The sequence below is a fragment of the Thunnus thynnus genome, chromosome 1 (genome assembly GCF_963924715.1).
Source record: "Thunnus thynnus chromosome 1, fThuThy2.1, whole genome shotgun sequence".
NCBI lineage: Eukaryota > Metazoa > Chordata > Actinopteri > Scombriformes > Scombridae > Thunnus > Thunnus thynnus.
The window spans coordinates 20,383,684-20,402,007 of record NC_089517.1 but is presented as its reverse complement, the minus strand read 5'-3'; the positions used below and the strand labels follow the sequence as shown (position 1 = coordinate 20,402,007).

Genomic DNA, 18,324 nt, shown 5'->3' with positions numbered 1-18,324 from the left:
ATTGGGGTCATTGTCCATTTGGAAGACCCATTTACGACCAGGCTTTAACTTCCTGGCTGATGTCTTGAGATGTTGCCTCAATATATCCACATAAGTGTCCTTCCTCATGATGCCATCTATTTTGCACCAGTCCCTCCAGCAGCAAAGCACCCCCACAACATGATCCTGCCGCCCCCGTGCTTCATGGTTGGGATGGTATTCTTCGGCTTGCAAGCCTCCCTCTTTTTCCTCCAAACATAACAATGGTCATTATGGCCGAACAGTTCAATTTTTGTTTCATCAGACCAGAGGACATTTCCCCAGAAAGTAAGATCTTTGTCCCCATGTGCAATTGCAAACCGTAGTCTATAGTTTGTTAACATGAAATCTGTGGAGTGGTTAAAAAATGAGTTTCAATGACTTCAACCTAAGTGTATGTAAACTTCTGACTTCAACTGTATAATTTAATGACATTTTTAATGCAAGTGTTCTGCTTGTTCAGCTCACTGGAGTTTTTCACTGTCATGTTTGTGTGTCTTTAGTAAACTGAGTAAGCTAGAACTGCTGGAGGAGCTTAATCTAAGTGGGAACAAGCTTAAGACTATCCCCTCCACTGTGTCCAGCTGTAAGAGACTGCATACCCTCATAGCACACTCCAACCACATTACTGTCTTCCCAGAGATCCTCAATCTGCCCGAGATCAAGGTCAGACTTCTTGTGGATCTGTTTGCGTCACCTGACAAGTGTGTTTATTTATAATTATGTTCAGCATGTTTCAGCTCAAGTGTGTTTCGTATGTTTTGTAGCTCGTAGATCTAAGCTGTAATGAGCTGACTGAGATCCAGCTGCCAGACTCACTGCCTGCCACTTTGCAAGAGCTGGACCTGACAGGCAACAACAGCCTGATGCTAGAACACAAAACTCTCAACCTCTTCAGGTGAGTTGCAAAACTCAGACCAATTTTGAATAATTACTCACTGAAACCTTGGCTTTGTATTCTGTAGTTGTCTGGACACATACTGGAGGGACATTGCATCATTCTTACATGTGAAACATCATATACTGTAGCTTTATTACTGGTAGTGGTAGAAAATTCTGAAGTACATATATACTGTCATCTAAAATACTTTTACTGTATTTCTTCTCCTTTTTTTAGTCACATCACCACCCTTAAATTAGACCAGAAATCCACCACGTCAGCAGGAGACTCCCTGAGCACCTCTACTCCATGGAACCACAGTTACTCTGAAATGAGCGGCCAAAGGAACAAGTGAGCAGTGTGTTCTCTTTTGTTTGTGAACATAAAAAGCCTAATTTTCTTCAGCTGCAGACAGTATCTCTCCAAACTGTCATATACAAATAAACAAATGAGTACACAAGTGCTCATTGTATAAACAAATCTGTTTTTACCTAAAAAGCTTTCATTCATGTCAAATAACATCTTCCCTCAGCCAGCCTTTCTAGTCTGAAAGAAGTGCCCAGCTTTACCTTTTGTCTTCTGCTGTCAGGCACATAATCAGTCTTTTAAAACTTGTTTTGGTACATTGGATATACTGTTGGGTTGTTGCCATACAAGCACAGAGCAGGTGTCTAACAGAGTCAATATCTGAATCTTTGGCAGGCGCCTAGCAGTGGCATCAGGGCAGTCAGTGGATCTTTTTTAAGAGCTGCTGGTGCAGTGAAGCCTAATAACTCAATTGGATCTAATGCCTGTAACAATGATAAGTGCATCACTGTTGAGAGCTAAGTATGCTTGGCTGCTCCTTCAGGGTCATGGCTACCGCAGGGGCCCACATATGTTTTTTATCAGCTGTCACCCCTTGCTGTTTCCCTTGACCTGGAGCTGCAGTGTCACAAGCTGAACTATGTATGAGGTTTACCTCTGTATGGGAGGCTCTAAGTCATCTGTTTGTTAATGCCGATACCTCTTTGGGGACAGGTTGTGTGTGTCTGTGCTGGCCGTAGACCGGTTTGGAGACAGCATGGAAGCGTGTTACGGTATCTTTGATGGAGACCGCAATGAGGAGGTGCCCCGGCTGCTGCAGTGCACCATGGGAGATGTGCTGTGTGAGGAAGTGCAGCACTCTAGTATTGACAATGTGTATATGAGCAACACTTTCCTAACATCACACAGGTAAGACAAATTTGTAAATGTAACTCTTAACAAATACTTATTTTTGTGCTTGCAAATAACAAACAGATAATTGCACTCTCACTACAGTTATTTTGGCTACATCCAGTGAATTTTAGGGTTTTACAACAGCTTTGTTGTGTATTCTCCTATGGGACAGGAAACTAGGTATGGCTGGACAGAAACTGGGTGCCTCTGCCTTGCTGTGTTATATCCACCATGAGCCCTCAGAGCCTGGAGGCTACCTGAGCCTCACTGTGGCCAACGTGGGTACCTGCCAGGCAGTGCTGTGCCGGAACAGCCGACCTGTACCTCTCTCTAAGGTTTACAGCTTGGAGAACTGCACTGAGGAGATGGAGAGAGTTAAACTTAGTAAAGCCATTATTACCGAGGTAATGTACAGATTTCATACACTAGAGCCATGATTTAAAACTTAAGATCTAGTATTAATGTGCAGCTTTATATTCAAAGATTGTACACTAAGGGCCCTTCTGTTTTATAGGATAACAAAGTAAGCGGAGTGACATGCTGCTCTCGCCTGCTGGGCTGCTCTTATCTGTCTCCCTGGGTGCTTCCAAAGCCCTGGGTCCACACTGAGCCCCTCTGTTCCCAGGATGAGTTCTTGATCTTGGGGAATCGAGCGCTGTTTGAACGGGTCTCCTACCAGGAGGCTGTGTGCACTGTGCAGGCTGTGCGGGATCCACGCGCCGCAGCTAAGAAGCTTTGCTCACTCGCCCAGAGCTACGGCTGCAAGGACAACATCGGGGCTTTGGTGGTGTCCCTGCACATTAGTGAGGACAGCTGTACCTGTGATCCGCCGGTCTCCACCACTGAAACCCGGGGTCCTCTCCCAGCGCCTTTGCCTGTATCTGTGACCCCAGGCTCCAATGACACAGCCATGCTGTCATCCAGTAGTGGTATTGTCTCTGAGTTCAACAGTGAGACATCAGCGTCAGAGGTAGGCAGCGAGGCGGGGTCCACTGCCTCTGACGAGCACCCATCGTCGGGACCTGGCTCTCGCCCAGAGAGACGGTGTAGCGTGCACCCCGCTACTGCACTGTGTGGGATCATGGTGCCCGGCTCAGCTGGGCCAGGAACCCACCCAGGTCTGTTCCAGCGGCAGCCCTCCTGTGCCACGTTCTCAAGCAACCAGTCCGACAACGGCTTGGACAGTGATGATGAAGCACCACTCGAGGGTGTGATCTCCAATGGCAGCAAGTTAGAAGTGGAGGTTGACATTCACTGCTGTGCTTTCCAGCTACGGTCAGGGGCCCCTGAGAGCCCCAAAGACCTGGATCTTGAAAAGCGAGGCTCTGACTATCCCAACGGCAAAATGCGCAGGCAGAACACGGTGGTGGTATCTGCGACAAACGGCTGTCTGCTGGCTGTTTGTGGGAGAGAGATTGCCGATCTTAAGAAGTCACCTTCCACATCTAGCCTGTTTGGAAAGAAGCTGTGCAATGGCTCTGTGGTGGCCCCTGAGGATAGTCATAATCTCATTGAGGTGGCCCTGGAGGCTCCCAAGAAGAAATCTGGCTACTTCACTGCCCCAGCACAGCAGGACCCCGAGGACCAGCTGATTGTGCCTCCTTGTCTGGAGCAGGAAGTCAGGGAGCAGCTAAGAGGCCAGAGCCCTCTAGTCTCAGGCCCCTGCGCACCATCCACACCCCCTTCCTTAAAAGACCCGGTGTGGGATCATCCACACCCTCCTGCCTTTGCCCCCAACCTGGTCCCAGGTCCAGGGCCGACTCCCATCTTACAGCAGGAAGTCTACGATACTGCCCTCTAGAAGGGTGACACAGCATATTGCCATGTGGCTGCAATTCTGTGATCGTGCCATTCCAGGGAGGTAGAGGAGATTTTTCTCATACATGTGGGATATTCCAATTCAAGTTGCCATTCAGATCTTTTGTGAAGACAAGACAAACATCTGGGACATTGATAGTCACAAGGTGATGCTGTGCCATTAATGTGAGAGTAAAAAAAAGGGTTTATGTGCAACAATTTGGGTATCCAAGAAAAGAAGGCAACCAAGATCCCAGATCATGACATAATGTGAAAAGGAAAGCTGACTATCATAGACCAAAACAAGCCTGACCTGAAATGGGATACCTCATGTGTTTAAACATGTCAGCAACATTTCCCTTTACTTGGAAAGTCAAGCAATCTAGATGGTGTGTGCGGGATCGTCTTCAGTGAGGTCAAATCTCCTCTCCAGGGGCTCCATGGTCTCTCAGGTCCTGGAGAGAAGCCCTGTGACTGAAACTTGAAAAAGTGCCTACTGCAGATAGCCTGGTGCTCCCGTACACCCTGGCTGTGTTTGAGGATAGAGTTCATTGTTTAAATTTGGAGGAGGGACAGTGTCTCCAAGAGACCAACACTGGCACAGCTACTGCTACCCTCCTCCTCCTGTGGCTTATAAAAGGAAAATCCAACAATATAAATGCTAGTAAGACACATAGGACTAAAAGATGTGAAGACAAAATAATTTACATTGCCAGAAAACTTATGCTTGGGTTTTATTTTATTAACATTCCCACTTAATGTGTATAGAATCTCCTCTATAGAATAAATAAATTCTATAAAGCATAACACACACTCACAACTAGCAGGTTTGACCTGGTGTGCTTGAGCTTATGACATCAAGATTGAAAAATATTGCTATTTAGATCAATGCACTTTGAATAGCTGTCAAAAATAACAATATCAAAGTCATTCAACTGTACAGAGCTGACATGGTGTAGAATTCAAAAATCCTTATAACGCTATAATCTGTGACAGTGCATGATCGAATGATCTCCTTACAAACTACATAGGAAAACAAAAGTTTCATTTAAATCTAGTCAGTTTTATGGTCATTGGAGAGTGGGCTGGAGATCCCAGGATGTTTGGATATAATTTGGATATAATATAATTCTATGTCATCTGAACAAACCAGTCTATCAAGGCACAAAAGTGAATTATTACATGGTGTTCTGTCAAGACATGAAGGATAGATGCAGTATTTTATGTACTATGTGTTATGAAATATCTCCCCTAGTACTAAGATTGTACAATTTAATATATCCAAACTTTTGAGGCTGTTACCATTAAATTTTTTTCATCCATCCATGTCCTTACAGGCAAATTCAGTCTCTGACATTTTTACATCACATTAAATCTTTTTTTCACATCCAGATGATTTTCAGGGTGTCTCACAGGTTATTTTGGCCCATTATAAAAAGGATGGATTCCCTTTTGTATTGCTTTCTATGAGATCGAATCTGTGCCCAAAATGGTGTCACAAAGTTTGTTGGCAGAACCCACAGTTTGAAAAGTAGACATGCTATTTTTAATAAACATTAGTTTTCAGAAAAATTGGGACAAAGCAACTAATTGTGTCCCCTTATAAGATGATATTGCTGTCTTTCACTCGCACATATTTCATACATGCCTTTTTCTGATTAGGGGGAAATGCTTCTCTAAGGATTCAGCTCACATGGTTAATAAAAAAGTTATTCAGTGCAGCAGCACTATGAGGTACTGTAATATGAATGCACTGCAGCAGGATATGTTCCTTCCTTTAACAGTGTGTATTTTTCCTCTATTTGGTCCCATGCAGTGCTTCAATAGTTGGTGCCATCCATCATTCCCCATCAGTTTTCTCTTGAAATGTGTGGGAACAATCATTCAGTTTAACGTATGTTGTCAAATTACATTTTAAAAAAATATTATTTGAATTATCAGGTAAATATTATGCAGCCCTGAAAACCTCAGTTCACCCATTCCTGAACCTCCCCCACCTTGTGCCAAAAGAGAAAGCAGCTCTGCTCGGGCTGCCGTGGTTGTAAGAAGGCCAAAGTTGGGTAATTGCTCATGTCAGTGATTACTACATTAGATGTATATTTTTGTTTTCCACTCCAAAGTCGGTAGTGGTGCAGTTTTGGCATTCCACAGCTGTTGCATAGCTGGACCTTTCAGTGTTCCCTTTTAGCCTTAAAGCATCACCATTCAGTATTTTTGAAAGGAGGAGCCATTTGTTTAATCCCACTCATGCCGTTTGTGACTGAGGTCTTTAGCACCCAGGGTGTTGTTTATTAAAGCAACCCTTCTGTCCTTACTTTGCTCCACAGGAATGAGTGAAAAGTCGGTGATGAAGCCTTAATTGATGTATGAGTCTGAACCTTCTCGTGTTTTTTTGCGTCTTTTGGTTATTTGGATTTAACACTGTTAAAGCACTTTGTACATAGAGAATAAGGCTACTCAGAGTTGTGTATATTTGAGTTTAATATATGTGGTTTTGATCAACATAGTGTGCTTGGATTATTGTGGCTCCCCTCAGCCCAACATATCACCTCTTATCTAAGAATACATAGCCAACAGATGTGATAATAATGTAAGTCACATAACAACGTGACATAACATTCACTTTTTGGTGTGTTTGTAATATGACAAGTAGTTCTTATTTATGAGAGATTTGTCTTTGCTTTCAGTTACTTCTGAATTTGTCTCAACTTATAATTCAATTTTCAACATCAGCGCCACAAACAGCATAATATGCATTCTCAACTCCTAATAACAGTATCTGTCCAACATTGTTCTCATAGATATATATATATATATATCTTACTATATAGTACAATGTTGTACATACAGTATATATGCCCCCTCCTGGCTGGAAAAGAGGAAGTTCAGTTGTGCAATTTTTTTTCATTTTCATGTATTTCTTACTTTGCTTATTTAAAATTTAGACACTAGTTTCAACTTTTTGATTTTTTTCTTTCAAATTAAGAACAGGAAATATTTGATAAGGCTGATAAATTGTTTCCAGTCACATTATTGATTTGACTGTACAATGTCTGAGATAGAAAAGGGAAAGCTTCCCTTTGACTCTGGCTATAACCAGACCTGCACCATCAGAAACCACATTGTGTATCAGACAGTCATCCTGACAGATAGCAGTGAAACATAAACAGCACTGCACATGAGAGCATGTACCTGCCACAGGAAGAGCTAGAGAAGCTTTAAGACAGATTCTGATTGTGAAGAATATGGTACACATCTGAAAGAAGTTTGAAAAGTGCTTCTTTTTTGCAAGTTAGGAGAGGAGAAACAGACTTTTCCACAAGGTTTACTAAGAAATTGTATTCACAATAGAGGTTGGGGAATTCCTTCATTTAAATATGCAAAGTGTCATCTTTATATATATATCTATGTACAGTACATCAGAGCATCATTTTCCATCACCTAAAACTACAAGAGTAATTTTTCTCAAAATGTCTGAAAATGAATATTGACTTTTGTGTGTATGTGTGTGAGATGTGTGCTATTGGGATTGTGTGTGCAAGTTGCATCACTGTTTTGGTATTTTGTGAGTGTCCTTTCCTTTGGCTTATTTTTAGTGCTGCTTTAACTATTTGGTCCCAGTTTGCCAAGTCAGACTTGGACTGCATTGCACTGTAACATGTAGTGCTCTTCAAAACCATCTGTTTTTTATACAGTTGTACATTCACTGTACATTCATTCTGTCTGTCTCTTGGTCAACGCCATATATTCACCTACTATCCAGTCCACATTTTCAACATGAAATATGTTTGTGTAATGATTCATGTATCAGTAGACTAATCAGTGTGCGTGTACATAAGCCTACTGTATGTGTAGATACAGGAAGAGGGAGCAGAGGGTACAGTAGAGTACAATGCATTGGTTAGAAATATTCCCTTTAATTCTTTAGTGGAGGGGGTCCAGTAGAGGGTGTGTGCATATGAGTAGGCTACTGTGTCAGTGCTTTTTTTTAAGCTGCTGATTCATTTAAGTGTAAGTCCTTTCCTCTCTGCACAACTTAACAAGCTCCCTGTACAACTATGTTGCAAAATGTCTGTGTTTGTGTGTATGTAAAAATGAAGCTAAAGTGCACATGTGCAGTAAGTGTATGCATGCCCTTGTGAGTAATGGATGGACTGTAATCCTGCGTGAATACGGTGAATGAACCTGATCAAAGATTCTCCAGTTGTTTAACATGTGACCAAAGTAGCCAGTTGTTTAATCTCACGGTTCCTTCCTGTACATTATTTTCTAGAAATGCTTGAATATTTTTTTTCTTGACACCAAGAAGCTGATGTTTATTTTTGTACTTCATTGTTTCATGCAAATTTCTATTTCCCTCTCCACTACAGAATTTAAAGTGATTGGGATTCTACAGAAAACTGTCACTCAATACGGTACTTTATTTTGAGGTACAAATTATAACTGTATTTAATGTTCAAAGCATGCCCTAAATATAAATCAAGATAAAAGCATAGAATACACACAAAATGTGATTTATTTGTACAAAAATGGAGCATATCGAAGATTTTTAGGTTTTTATTCAAGCATGCAGATTGCTGCTAAAATTTAGTTTTGTGTTTGATAATTAGAGAAGAGAGATTATTTAGGAACAAGACTAACAATGCGCACTTTTGCTGTTTGTCAGACAGAATTGTACTCCTGTGAACTTTGAGGGTGGAAGATGGTCATTATTTTATTTAAAATGCTGCTATCATTAGTTTCGAGCAGATGAGCTGTTTTTTTTTTAATTAACTTTAAGCCAAGTAGCAATAAAACTTTTTACTGTGAATTTCTGTCCAGTGTCCATTTTACTCATGATTTAATGATCATTTCATACCAATGCATATCATCAGAATTACTTTTTTGTTCGGCATAGATGTGTCTTCAGTTTATTTTGCCATTCATTTCAAAGTCCCGAACTATAATGTAATAGGAGGTTATCTTTATTTGTATTTATCTTAGTTTTCTCCTATTCAATCAGCCCTGATGTAGAACTCTCAAGCTACTGTAGACATTTGTATAAACAAGCTCCATATGCTGAGGTCTTGAGTAAATCCCTGAACACAGTGGATCTGCCATCTATAGGTGAAGCTCAGAATGACATCCTAAACTCTAGTTAAATAGTTGACAAATTAGGAGGAAAAAACAAAACAAAAATGTGACAAAACTCCTGGTATCAATGGTTTCCTTGTAAGGGGTGTGAGACATTTAGGAAGAAACAAAGTACATCTCTTGGTTTCTTTCAAGCAGAGTCTTAAAAATGGAAAGATACTGTACCTCTGAGGAGAGGAGCCATCATTATCATTTATTTATTTCCCTGAGGAATACTGTAGATGTTTTAGCCTTCCATCAGTTTTTAATGTGTATTATGACTGCTATGTGTCAGTGATGTCAAAAGGATTTATGCCCAGCCTGATTAGTGAGGATCACTCTGTTGATATGAGGACACAAACAACATAAAAACTGTTGTGCACTAGTCAGACTTGATGCTTAGAAGGCATTTGACACTATTAACTGGACATTTTCCTATCAAGTGCTACTTACATTTGGATTAAAGAAAAAGTCGATTTAGTCTATCACAATGACCGTCTGTTTCAAGATCCAAGTGCCGGGATTAATTATCAACAGACTGAGCTTCACGCTGACAGAGCTGAGATCTGTGGAGGGTATATACAGTCATGTAGGTCTGGAACACACATAGTTCAAACCTGAAAGAGATCTTGGACCATGAAACCCTTAAAGACTGTACCTGACAATGTCATTCTTAAAGATACTGTTTGTGGCAAGTTGTTGTTTTTCTCTGCTACACAACTGACTCTTCTAAAAAGAAGGGTCTAGGGGTTTTTTTTCTGGCAATGGAACAGTTTACTTTGAGAATCAACATCAGTACTGCCTGTACTATGAAGAGAACCATAACATAGAGAAAATAAAATTTAAAGTATAGCTGCTTGTACTGTTCTCATTGTTTGCTCTTTGCAAATTTCTCTATTTGAGTTTTACCCTCCTGGTGTTATTTATGCACAAGAGTTATTAAAAATGAGTAATAAAACATCATTTATATACCAATAGAGTAGTTTATTATAACTATACATTTATAGAAAATGTAACAGACACTATACAGAGGTATGTAAATTGGAAAAGTGTGAGAATAAAAAAAAAGTATGCTACAAAATCCAATTAAAAAACTTATAAAAACTTCATCAGAGCATAGCTAGTGGATAAAAAAAGCTGATTCACATTCAACCAGAATGATTACACACAGTTACACTTGATAGGACAAAAAAAACCTTCCATGTGTTCTTGTTGCTCAGTGAACAAACGTGTTCAAATATGTCAAGGAGTAAATGGCGCTTAAAAATGATTGTCCTCGTTTCTCCTCTGCTTCTTCAGCTCCCGCACTGACCTGAAAGCTCTGACAGCTAACACTGCGCCAAAGATGAAAACAAACACACCCAGCACCCCAAAGAGACCTCCTGCAATATCAGCGCCGTGAAACTGGCACTCAAAGCCCTTGTGCCCTTTGCTCTTGTAGAGCTTCTCTCTCTCCTGACAGATGGGATTGTTGTAGGTTTCCTGCAGTTTAATAAAGTAGAAGGCCAGTGCGGGGATGTAGCCCAGGCCAATCAGGAAATTCAGCAGAGCCTCCCCGAGCAGCACAGGGGGCCAGCGGAAAGGGACTCTGAAAATCCCCAGGGCCAACATGGCACAGGCGTAGATCATCAAAACCCCTCCGCAGGCCATGGTGAAGACGTACGGAGGTCGCTTGAGCTGATGGAACAACAGATCCAGCTCCTTCACCCTTTCTGCATCGGCTCCAGTGAAGGCATTGGCTCCACCGAAATGATAATAGTAGATTCCACCGAGGCTGGCCAGGTCACGGTAACCCCCATTGTTGCTGTATGGCACCCCGGCACAGATGATGATGAGGAGATTCACAAATACCTCCATAAGCTGGCAAAGACCTGGGAGACACAGGATATAAACTTTCCTGATACTAATGTACAGCAAAATGAAGCAATGAAACCAGAGCTGACACGATTGGTCGATGAATCATGTAGTTGATCAATATAACTTTAGTTATTTTTCATGAAAAAATGACAAACAGCTGCTTTTCTTCGCATATAAGAATAAAAAGAATATCAGAATATTGGTCAGATATAACCATGTGCTCTGGGAAACTGTGATGGGCATTTTTCACTAATATCTGACATTCCTTTATACAAAATTGTTAACTGAATAATCAAGAAACTGATCAGCAGATTAATTGATAATGAAAAGAATCAATTTATCTGCTGCAGTCCCAAATGAAGTGGAACGATTTAAAAAACATCCCTGGGCCTGTTTCAACTCAGCCCTTCAAAAGTACATAGACATAGTATGATCTATTATCACTAGAGGGCAACTGTTAAGTATGTGCTCTCTGCAGGTGATAACTGAAGGAATAACAAGCGTTTTCCTCAGGTTTCAACTTTAGAGCAAACAGCGCTGAATTTCCAAGTTAACTAGAAACTGCTCAATTGCACCATTCTAAATTTTCAACCACTGTGTGCTTTACATTCACTTTTAATGGATGATCGAAAGGAAGAAAAAAATGAATTTCAAAAAATCGGGAGTAAATATTTTTGGGTGGGCCATCCGGGCAAATTTTAAATGTTGACAAGCATGAGCTTTGATTGAAACTTATATTTAACAGTCTCATAGAAAAACTATAAAAAAAAACATTACTTGCCTCTACCGGTTAGGATATATCTGAGATTGTAAAGGGCTTGTTTGTGTTGTCGCTCGTTATATTCCTCTTCAGAGTGATACACTGACATCTCTCTGGACCTGTAAAAAAAATACATGTTTTACAGTGAGACAGGATGTCATTTTACACAGCAATGTAATGAAATGAGCTGCATGACTCAACACATCAATCTGTGTGGAAGACATGACAGTGAGTACATGAGCCTGTGTATACAAAGTATGTGGCCCCTTACAGTCTCGAGGGTCCTTGATGATCGTGGCCTCTGTAAGCAGGTGGCCCCTCATGAGAGGCGGTTGTCATGTCCCTCTGTCTCCTTTCTTTGGCGCTCCTGTCACCAGCAGAGCCTCTCTCGTCCATGTCTCTGGGCTTTTGGTTGCGATCTCTGCTGTCATACATGGAGTGGTCTGCATTGTGTGAATAGTCCCTGTCCTTGCTCTTGTACTCTGCATACTCATCCCTCCTCTGGTGGTGTCTTCCCCTCTCTGGCATCGTCCTCTGCCTACAAAGGACGATTATGGACACAAATCCTATTATGGACCCTCATAAACAAAGATGGCTCATATCTCTGTAACTGACGCTGGTCTAGACAGTGAAGCAGCGTGAAGGATCATTTAATGAAGATTAATAGTTGAATGAAGTAAAGGACCACAGACTGAGGTTCATTCATATATGGCTAGTGGGGCAAGTGATGACATACAGTGGTCCCACATCTGGAGAGCAGTGGTGGAAAGTAACATTTACAAGTACATTTACTCAAGTTATGTACTTAAGTACAATTTTGAGGTACTTGTACTTGAGTATTTCCACTTTATGTTACTTTATACTTCTACTCCACTACATTTCAGGGGGAAATATTGTACTTTTCAGATGAAGATTTGACACAATGGATAATATAATAAGCTTTTAAAATACTACACATTGTTAAAGATGAATCCAGTGGTTTACAACGTTTTTGGCTTTTTACATCTTACATAAAGCAGTGTGTAGTCGGGGTCACATTTCAGATGTCTATGAGTTGTTAACAGATCCACCAAATAGTGATTTTTCCCTCTAAACTTCTAACATGGTTTGATTTCAATAAACGTTCAAATGATCCAATATTTCACCAAAATCAAAGATTAGAGGAAAAGTCCAAAATTTGAAAACAGATTTGTGTATCAGAACTTTGTTTTTTCTTCTTTCCTCTCCCATTAATCATCTCATGACCTCTCAGATTTATCTGGTGACCCTTCGGAGGGGCCAGACCCCTAGGTTGGGAATCATTGCACTAAACTAGCTAAGTGTACATAAAATAGTTCAAACTTGCTGCACCTCCAGCAGCTACAGCAGTAACATGCTGCTTATGTATGGTGTCATATATAACAATATATCCCATCAGTCAGAGGGACCAAACTATTACTTTTACTTTAATACTTTGACTACATTTTGCTGCTAATACTTATGTACTTTTCCTTACGCAGGATTTTTCATGCAGGACTTTACTTGTAATATTGTAGTATTATTTGTAGTATTTTTACATCGGCCGACTGGTACTTTTACTTGACAAAAAGTTCTGAGAACTTCTTCCACCACTGCTGGACAGGGCTACACAAATCTCTGATTGGGTCCTATTCAAGAAGTTCATCAAATTCATCCGTGTAACTCTGACTGATAACATCATTTTTATTCTTTCAAGGGTTCCGCTCCTGCCTTCCTCATTCATCTGTGTTTCCATTTCATGATTTCAATTAAGGCTAATGGATGTAGAAGCTCCTGAATAATACAAAGATACACTATTGGCTTCCTACCTTTGGATTATCTACACAGTGGGGCGTTGATGGTCCTCGTTTCGTTTATGTCGAGAAAAAACAACTCATCCCGAGCTTCCTGTGTTGAAATTTCCTGCTTCTGCTACTCACCTGTGCTGTGCCACGCCCACTGATCTGCGAGAAGACGGTGAAATTAATACCCAAAGTCGAAAGCTTTTAGCCTAATTTCTCAATTTATTGTAGCTTAAAGTGTGTTCAATGTATTTATTGTGTATACTTGTATATTGAATTGTAAGTGTTTTATTAGGCCTATACTGGGGTTTATAACAGAATAAAACCAAACAGCAACATTTAATTCAATTGTATCAGTTTGACTCACACATTAGAGAGCAAATGCAGCTTCACTGAAGCTCAATAAAAACCGGAAAGTGTATAAAAATGGTTGGTTTCAGTCGTGCTTCAACTTCTAAACAAAAATGTGCGATTCATGCCCCAACCCGGACGTACACAGCGCACGCGGTCACGCTTCCACTGTGAAGCACGCGGCCACAGTCCACAACGTCACTTTTACTTTTTCCGCCCAGGCATGGATGCAATTCAAAATAAATGTCACGTAAAACTTGTGACCGTGTTTTGATGTCAATGAGGTCACGATAATTGATGATTGTTAATTGCAGCACTGTAGCATTTGTATTTCTGATACAAGTCATGACAATCAGTGGGTTATTTATTCAAGTCAATTGCTCCATGCATTAACGGGAGGAAGATCCCTCCACCCCCTCTGAAGTTGAAGAACCCGTCAATTAATGTACTTCATGACGAAATGTAAGGCTGGATTACCAACCGAGTAAAGCATGCAACTGCCCCAAAAGGCCCAGGTTCACTGTGTTTCTCGTTATATGATTGATTGCAAATATGGCAGGGATTTTTATTTTCTGGTAGAGGGGTGTCAAAATCTAGTTTGAACACTTGTATTATTTTAGTTTATATTATGCTAACATGGTGCATATTTATAATAAATTTCAGAATCATCTTTATCTGCCAAGTATGTTTACGCATACAAGGAATTTGACTCTGGTTTAGTGGCTCTCAATGTACTTACACAGAATACCACGCAACAGTCTTCAAAAAGATAGGTAAGGAATGACTATATACTGGTGAAACCATTTCTGTGAACTGTAAACAGGATACAAATAGTGCAAAGAAGTGAAGTGCATGGAGTGCTGAGATAAATATTAAATGGTGAAAAAAGACGTTACTTTATATGCATATAGTAGGTGGTTATGTACAACCTGTTCAGATATACAGTGATTGCAGTAAGTTTCTGTTTAATCAAACTTGAGGTCAGGTAGTATTATTCCAGCATTGGGCCATATATCACGTCAAGTCAATTTTATTTGTATAGCCTAATATCACAAACACAAATTTGTCTCAGGGGGCTTTACAATCTGTACAGCAATACATCATCCTCTATCCTTAGACCCTCGATTCCAATAAGGAAAAACTCCCTAAAAAAACCCTTTTAACATGGAAAAAACTGGATGAGACTGCAAGAAGAGCAACAGAGGAGGGATCCCTCTCCCAGGACAGGCATGCAAGAGATGTTGTTTGTGCAGAATAGATGAAGAAACACAAATTGCAGAAATACAGCATGGAAAAACAAGGTGACAAATTTAACATGACAGCTTTAATGTAATAAAGCTGATAGCTTTAATATAATAAAGCTGTCATGTGTAATCCTCTGTGTGCAGTTTTACTTAATGGGAGCTTGGAGGCAACAGCACACACACATACACACACACACACACACACACACACACACACACACACACACACACACCAAATGGGCACAAGGCAGGAGGTTGTGGTGGGGAATGAATATGAGGCAATTTTTTTACTTCGGGGAGCCCTGAAAAATCAGTCTTACCATGAGTGAATGTGCTTTAGCAGTGATTATGACATAACCTTAATTTGTTGTTGGAAAGGAGTTGCCCCATATGCACTCCCAGGAGGGTTAGGGCACAAAAACAGTCAGCTGAGCAGTCTACAAGTGTACAACCATGTTCAAACTGTTGCTTTTTATCAATAGTGTTATCTTTCATTATTTTATTGTTGGCTCTTCCATTCATATAGATTTTGTAAATATTAGCTTAGCTTTTATAATTTCTTGTACTTGTATTGTGCACTGTCTTTGAATTTGATGCAACAACATCTCTCACTGCGAAGGGGGGGGGATTACATGCACGGGGACTATTATCGTGAAGTGTGAGAGCAAACCGACACCGGAAGTGTCTGTCGTTATTCCTCGAGCTCACGCTGCCACTTACAACCGACCGCGCGCTGGTTCGGCTAGCAAGGCGAGGAAGATGCTCGATAGAAATGGCGGTGACGGCAAGGCGAGCGGCGTGAAGTGCTGATGCATTACACGGATCGAAACGTACGACTGCCAGGACAACATTGGGGAAAATGACAATGACGTCGAAGTAGGACACCTTCTGTAGCGGTCGTTACAAACCTTACAACACCTTCCCGGGAGAGTTTTCATCTTGTCAGCGGAGGAGAGAAAAATCTCACCGGGAGCATGGCTTCTTACAGCAACCAGGTAGCTAAGCTAGCTGGCTAACGTTAGCCTGCAAAAACAACTCCTGACGCTCTTTATAGACTCACGGCCGCCACACATTTGTACAACAGTCTGACCTAAAGTAGTGGCACAGTGTAGTAGCAGCTTGGTTACACTTGTGTTGTGATTTGAAACACCAGGGCTAGTCGTGTCATTGAAAATGTGAGTGCTAAAAAAGTGCTTGCTAATGCCCCTCTTTAAGCCTCATTGAAACAGCACCAGCATGGCAGCTAACAGGCCCCGCCGTCCCTCCATTCAAATGAGCCAGCGGCACTATTTGCTGCAGTTTTTCCCCCCTGGTTTTCACAGTATAACAGTCACGTTTCTCTAAATCACATGAAAACATACTTGAGCCAATGTCAGTGACACTTTGGTGCGAGATCCCGCAAGTGTCATGAGTTAATTCTCAGAGCAAAGTGACACAGAAAACTGCTGCGTGTATGCATGGCCCACCTGCTCCAGTGTTGCGACAGGCCTTCCCCCGAGCTCACATTTTCCATAACTGGTTAAAATTGCACACTAGTAGCGAGGAAGCATGGTGACGGTTTTGTGAATTGTTGTGCATGCGGTAATTGAAGCAGTTGTGAACTAGGATGTGATAATGTCGTGCTGTTCACTTAGCTGGTAGCCAGCTAGCAGCTTTGCACAGGTGGTGTGGCTCTACTTTGCAGTCAGCTCGCTAGTTGTTGAGCTAGATATATGCGACAGTGTGGGCCCTTCGTTGATAGCGAGGATTCATTTGATAGGGAAATACTTATAAACCAGGATTGAGCTTGCACTATGCCCGGGTGAACGTTAACACCGCCAGATTATGTGTGACTTAGATTTTTAGATGGCAGGCTGAGTGTTATTTCTGAGGAAGTTAGCTATCATGTGGGAAGGCCCATTTTGAAGTCTTAGCTATGCATGGCAGAGACATGCCAGGTCTGAAGTTTCTAGTAACTTATTTGATTGAAGTAACTTTTAACCCGAGACAAAGGTCCACACAATATAAATAGAGTGTCTGATGAAACATGCTGCAAAGTGTTCAAACTGGCTGATGAAGCAAGAGTTGGAACATGGCTAACGACCGTAGGAAGGGAAACCTCACTGAAGATTTGACTCTGCATGCTTTCACACTTCTTCCTGGCCTTCAAAATTCAGTGTTTCTATTGGCTTACTATTCTGGAAAGTGGAAGCTTAAAGGATGAAACCCGCCCCAGCTTCTTTCAAATATAGTTCTCAGCTTTTGCATGTCTGGTATGATGACCAGGCAAATTGTATTTGGTCTGTCAAATGAAGCATCGTACATGTATTCATGGGCATTCCAATAATCTTACTATGCTATTGTGTTCATTGTTCAAGTGTCTAAGTAGCATAAAATAAAGTAGTTAATAAATACAACCTAAATCAAGTATTGGCTAACTTGTTTCCCAGTTTCCTCAGGCAACCAGATTTGGATCACTGTCAACTATTTCGTTTGGTCTTGTTGTTCCTGTTGGCAACCATTTTTCTTGTGTTTTAAAAAAAAAATCCTTTTAATGACTTGTCCTGTGTGTAAAGTGCTCAGAAAATGAAAGTGCTGCTGTTCCGTTAATCAACTTTTCATAAATTACAAATATGAAGGTTAGTGGAGTAAAAAATGTGAAAAATCCACAAGATAGTTATGTTAATATTGATATTGAGACACCCAAATGAAGGAAAGTTTAAACAAGCATCGATAAAAGTTCTGTGGCAAATGAGGGCTGATAACCAGGAGGGGCAGCAAAAGAACTAAAGGCAGCAGCACCACAAGAGACATCACACTTTTAAAACGGCTTTCCCAAAAACAAGGAGCCAGTGTCAGCGCTTACTTATTGCATCTGCAAATAAATACAGCTTTAATCTAACATCTGTCAAACTACAACTGCAGGCAGTCATTTGTTCCCGGTTGTAATTCATCCTAAATATCTTCAAAGTGTTCCACCAAAGCATGTTAATTTCAACTGTTCTGTTTTTTTAAGTTTGTTGAATTAGCAAAGCTGAGCTACTTGTTAGTCATGTTTACCCATGTATGTGTGTAGGCTATATATGACAAGGGAGTATGAAAACAAAATACAAAGAACCCTTGTGGGTAAGTGACAGTTAACGGTCTTAATTACAGAGATATTCAATATAATTACACAGGGTCATTATAATTGCGATTATAAACATTTAAAATATGGCATGCAGTCATCAGCTTTAGCAACCGAATGCTGATGGCTGATTATTAGCCTTGCAGCACTTTGGTGAGATTAAGTTGCATTAACCTTATTCAGAGTTGCAGTAATAAAGG

General features: G+C 40.8%; 3 protein-coding genes across 7 annotated transcripts in view; 2 read left to right on the top strand and 1 right to left on the bottom strand.

The window, feature by feature from the left end:
- Positions 1–8,705, top strand: part of phlpp2 (PH domain and leucine rich repeat protein phosphatase 2) — a 41,284-nt gene extending 32,579 nt beyond the window's left edge. The window contains exons 14-19 of the mRNA XM_067589434.1: positions 522–684; positions 786–916; positions 1,136–1,249; positions 1,919–2,113; positions 2,271–2,502; positions 2,613–8,705. Of these exons, the coding sequence (XP_067445535.1) occupies positions 522–684; positions 786–916; positions 1,136–1,249; positions 1,919–2,113; positions 2,271–2,502; positions 2,613–3,899 (2,122 nt within the window). The 3' untranslated portion in view covers positions 3,900–8,705. The remainder of the gene's footprint in view (positions 1–521; positions 685–785; positions 917–1,135; positions 1,250–1,918; positions 2,114–2,270; positions 2,503–2,612) is intronic.
- A 1,300-nt stretch (positions 8,706–10,005) lies between these two features.
- On the bottom strand, positions 10,006–17,319 carry marveld3 (MARVEL domain containing 3). Of its 2 annotated transcripts, XM_067589495.1 has the most exons (5): positions 13,791–13,922; positions 13,451–13,585; positions 11,896–12,162; positions 11,646–11,743; positions 10,009–10,878 (listed from the first exon to the last, which is right to left on the bottom strand). In XM_067589495.1, exons 3-5 carry the CDS (start codon positions 12,150–12,152, stop codon positions 10,268–10,270), a joined length of 966 nt encoding a protein of 321 aa, XP_067445596.1. In that variant the 5' UTR covers positions 12,153–12,162; positions 13,451–13,585; positions 13,791–13,922; the 3' UTR covers positions 10,009–10,267. The 2 variants fall into 2 exon arrangements, with proteins under 2 accessions (XP_067445586.1, XP_067445596.1); XM_067589485.1 differs by lacking the exons at positions 13,451–13,585; positions 13,791–13,922 and adding an exon at positions 16,485–17,319 and having other exon boundaries at positions 10,006–10,878.
- usp10 (ubiquitin specific peptidase 10) overlaps positions 15,726–18,324 on the top strand; it is a 26,457-nt gene continuing 23,858 nt past the window's right edge. For 2 of the 4 annotated variants that reach the window (XM_067589455.1, XM_067589446.1), the window contains exon 1: positions 15,726–16,013. In XM_067589455.1, coding sequence (XP_067445556.1) covers positions 15,993–16,013 — 21 coding nt within the window. In that variant the 5' untranslated portion in view covers positions 15,726–15,992. The remainder of the gene's footprint in view (positions 16,014–18,324) is intronic. The other 2 variants (XM_067589473.1, XM_067589463.1) reach the window with 1 other exon arrangement.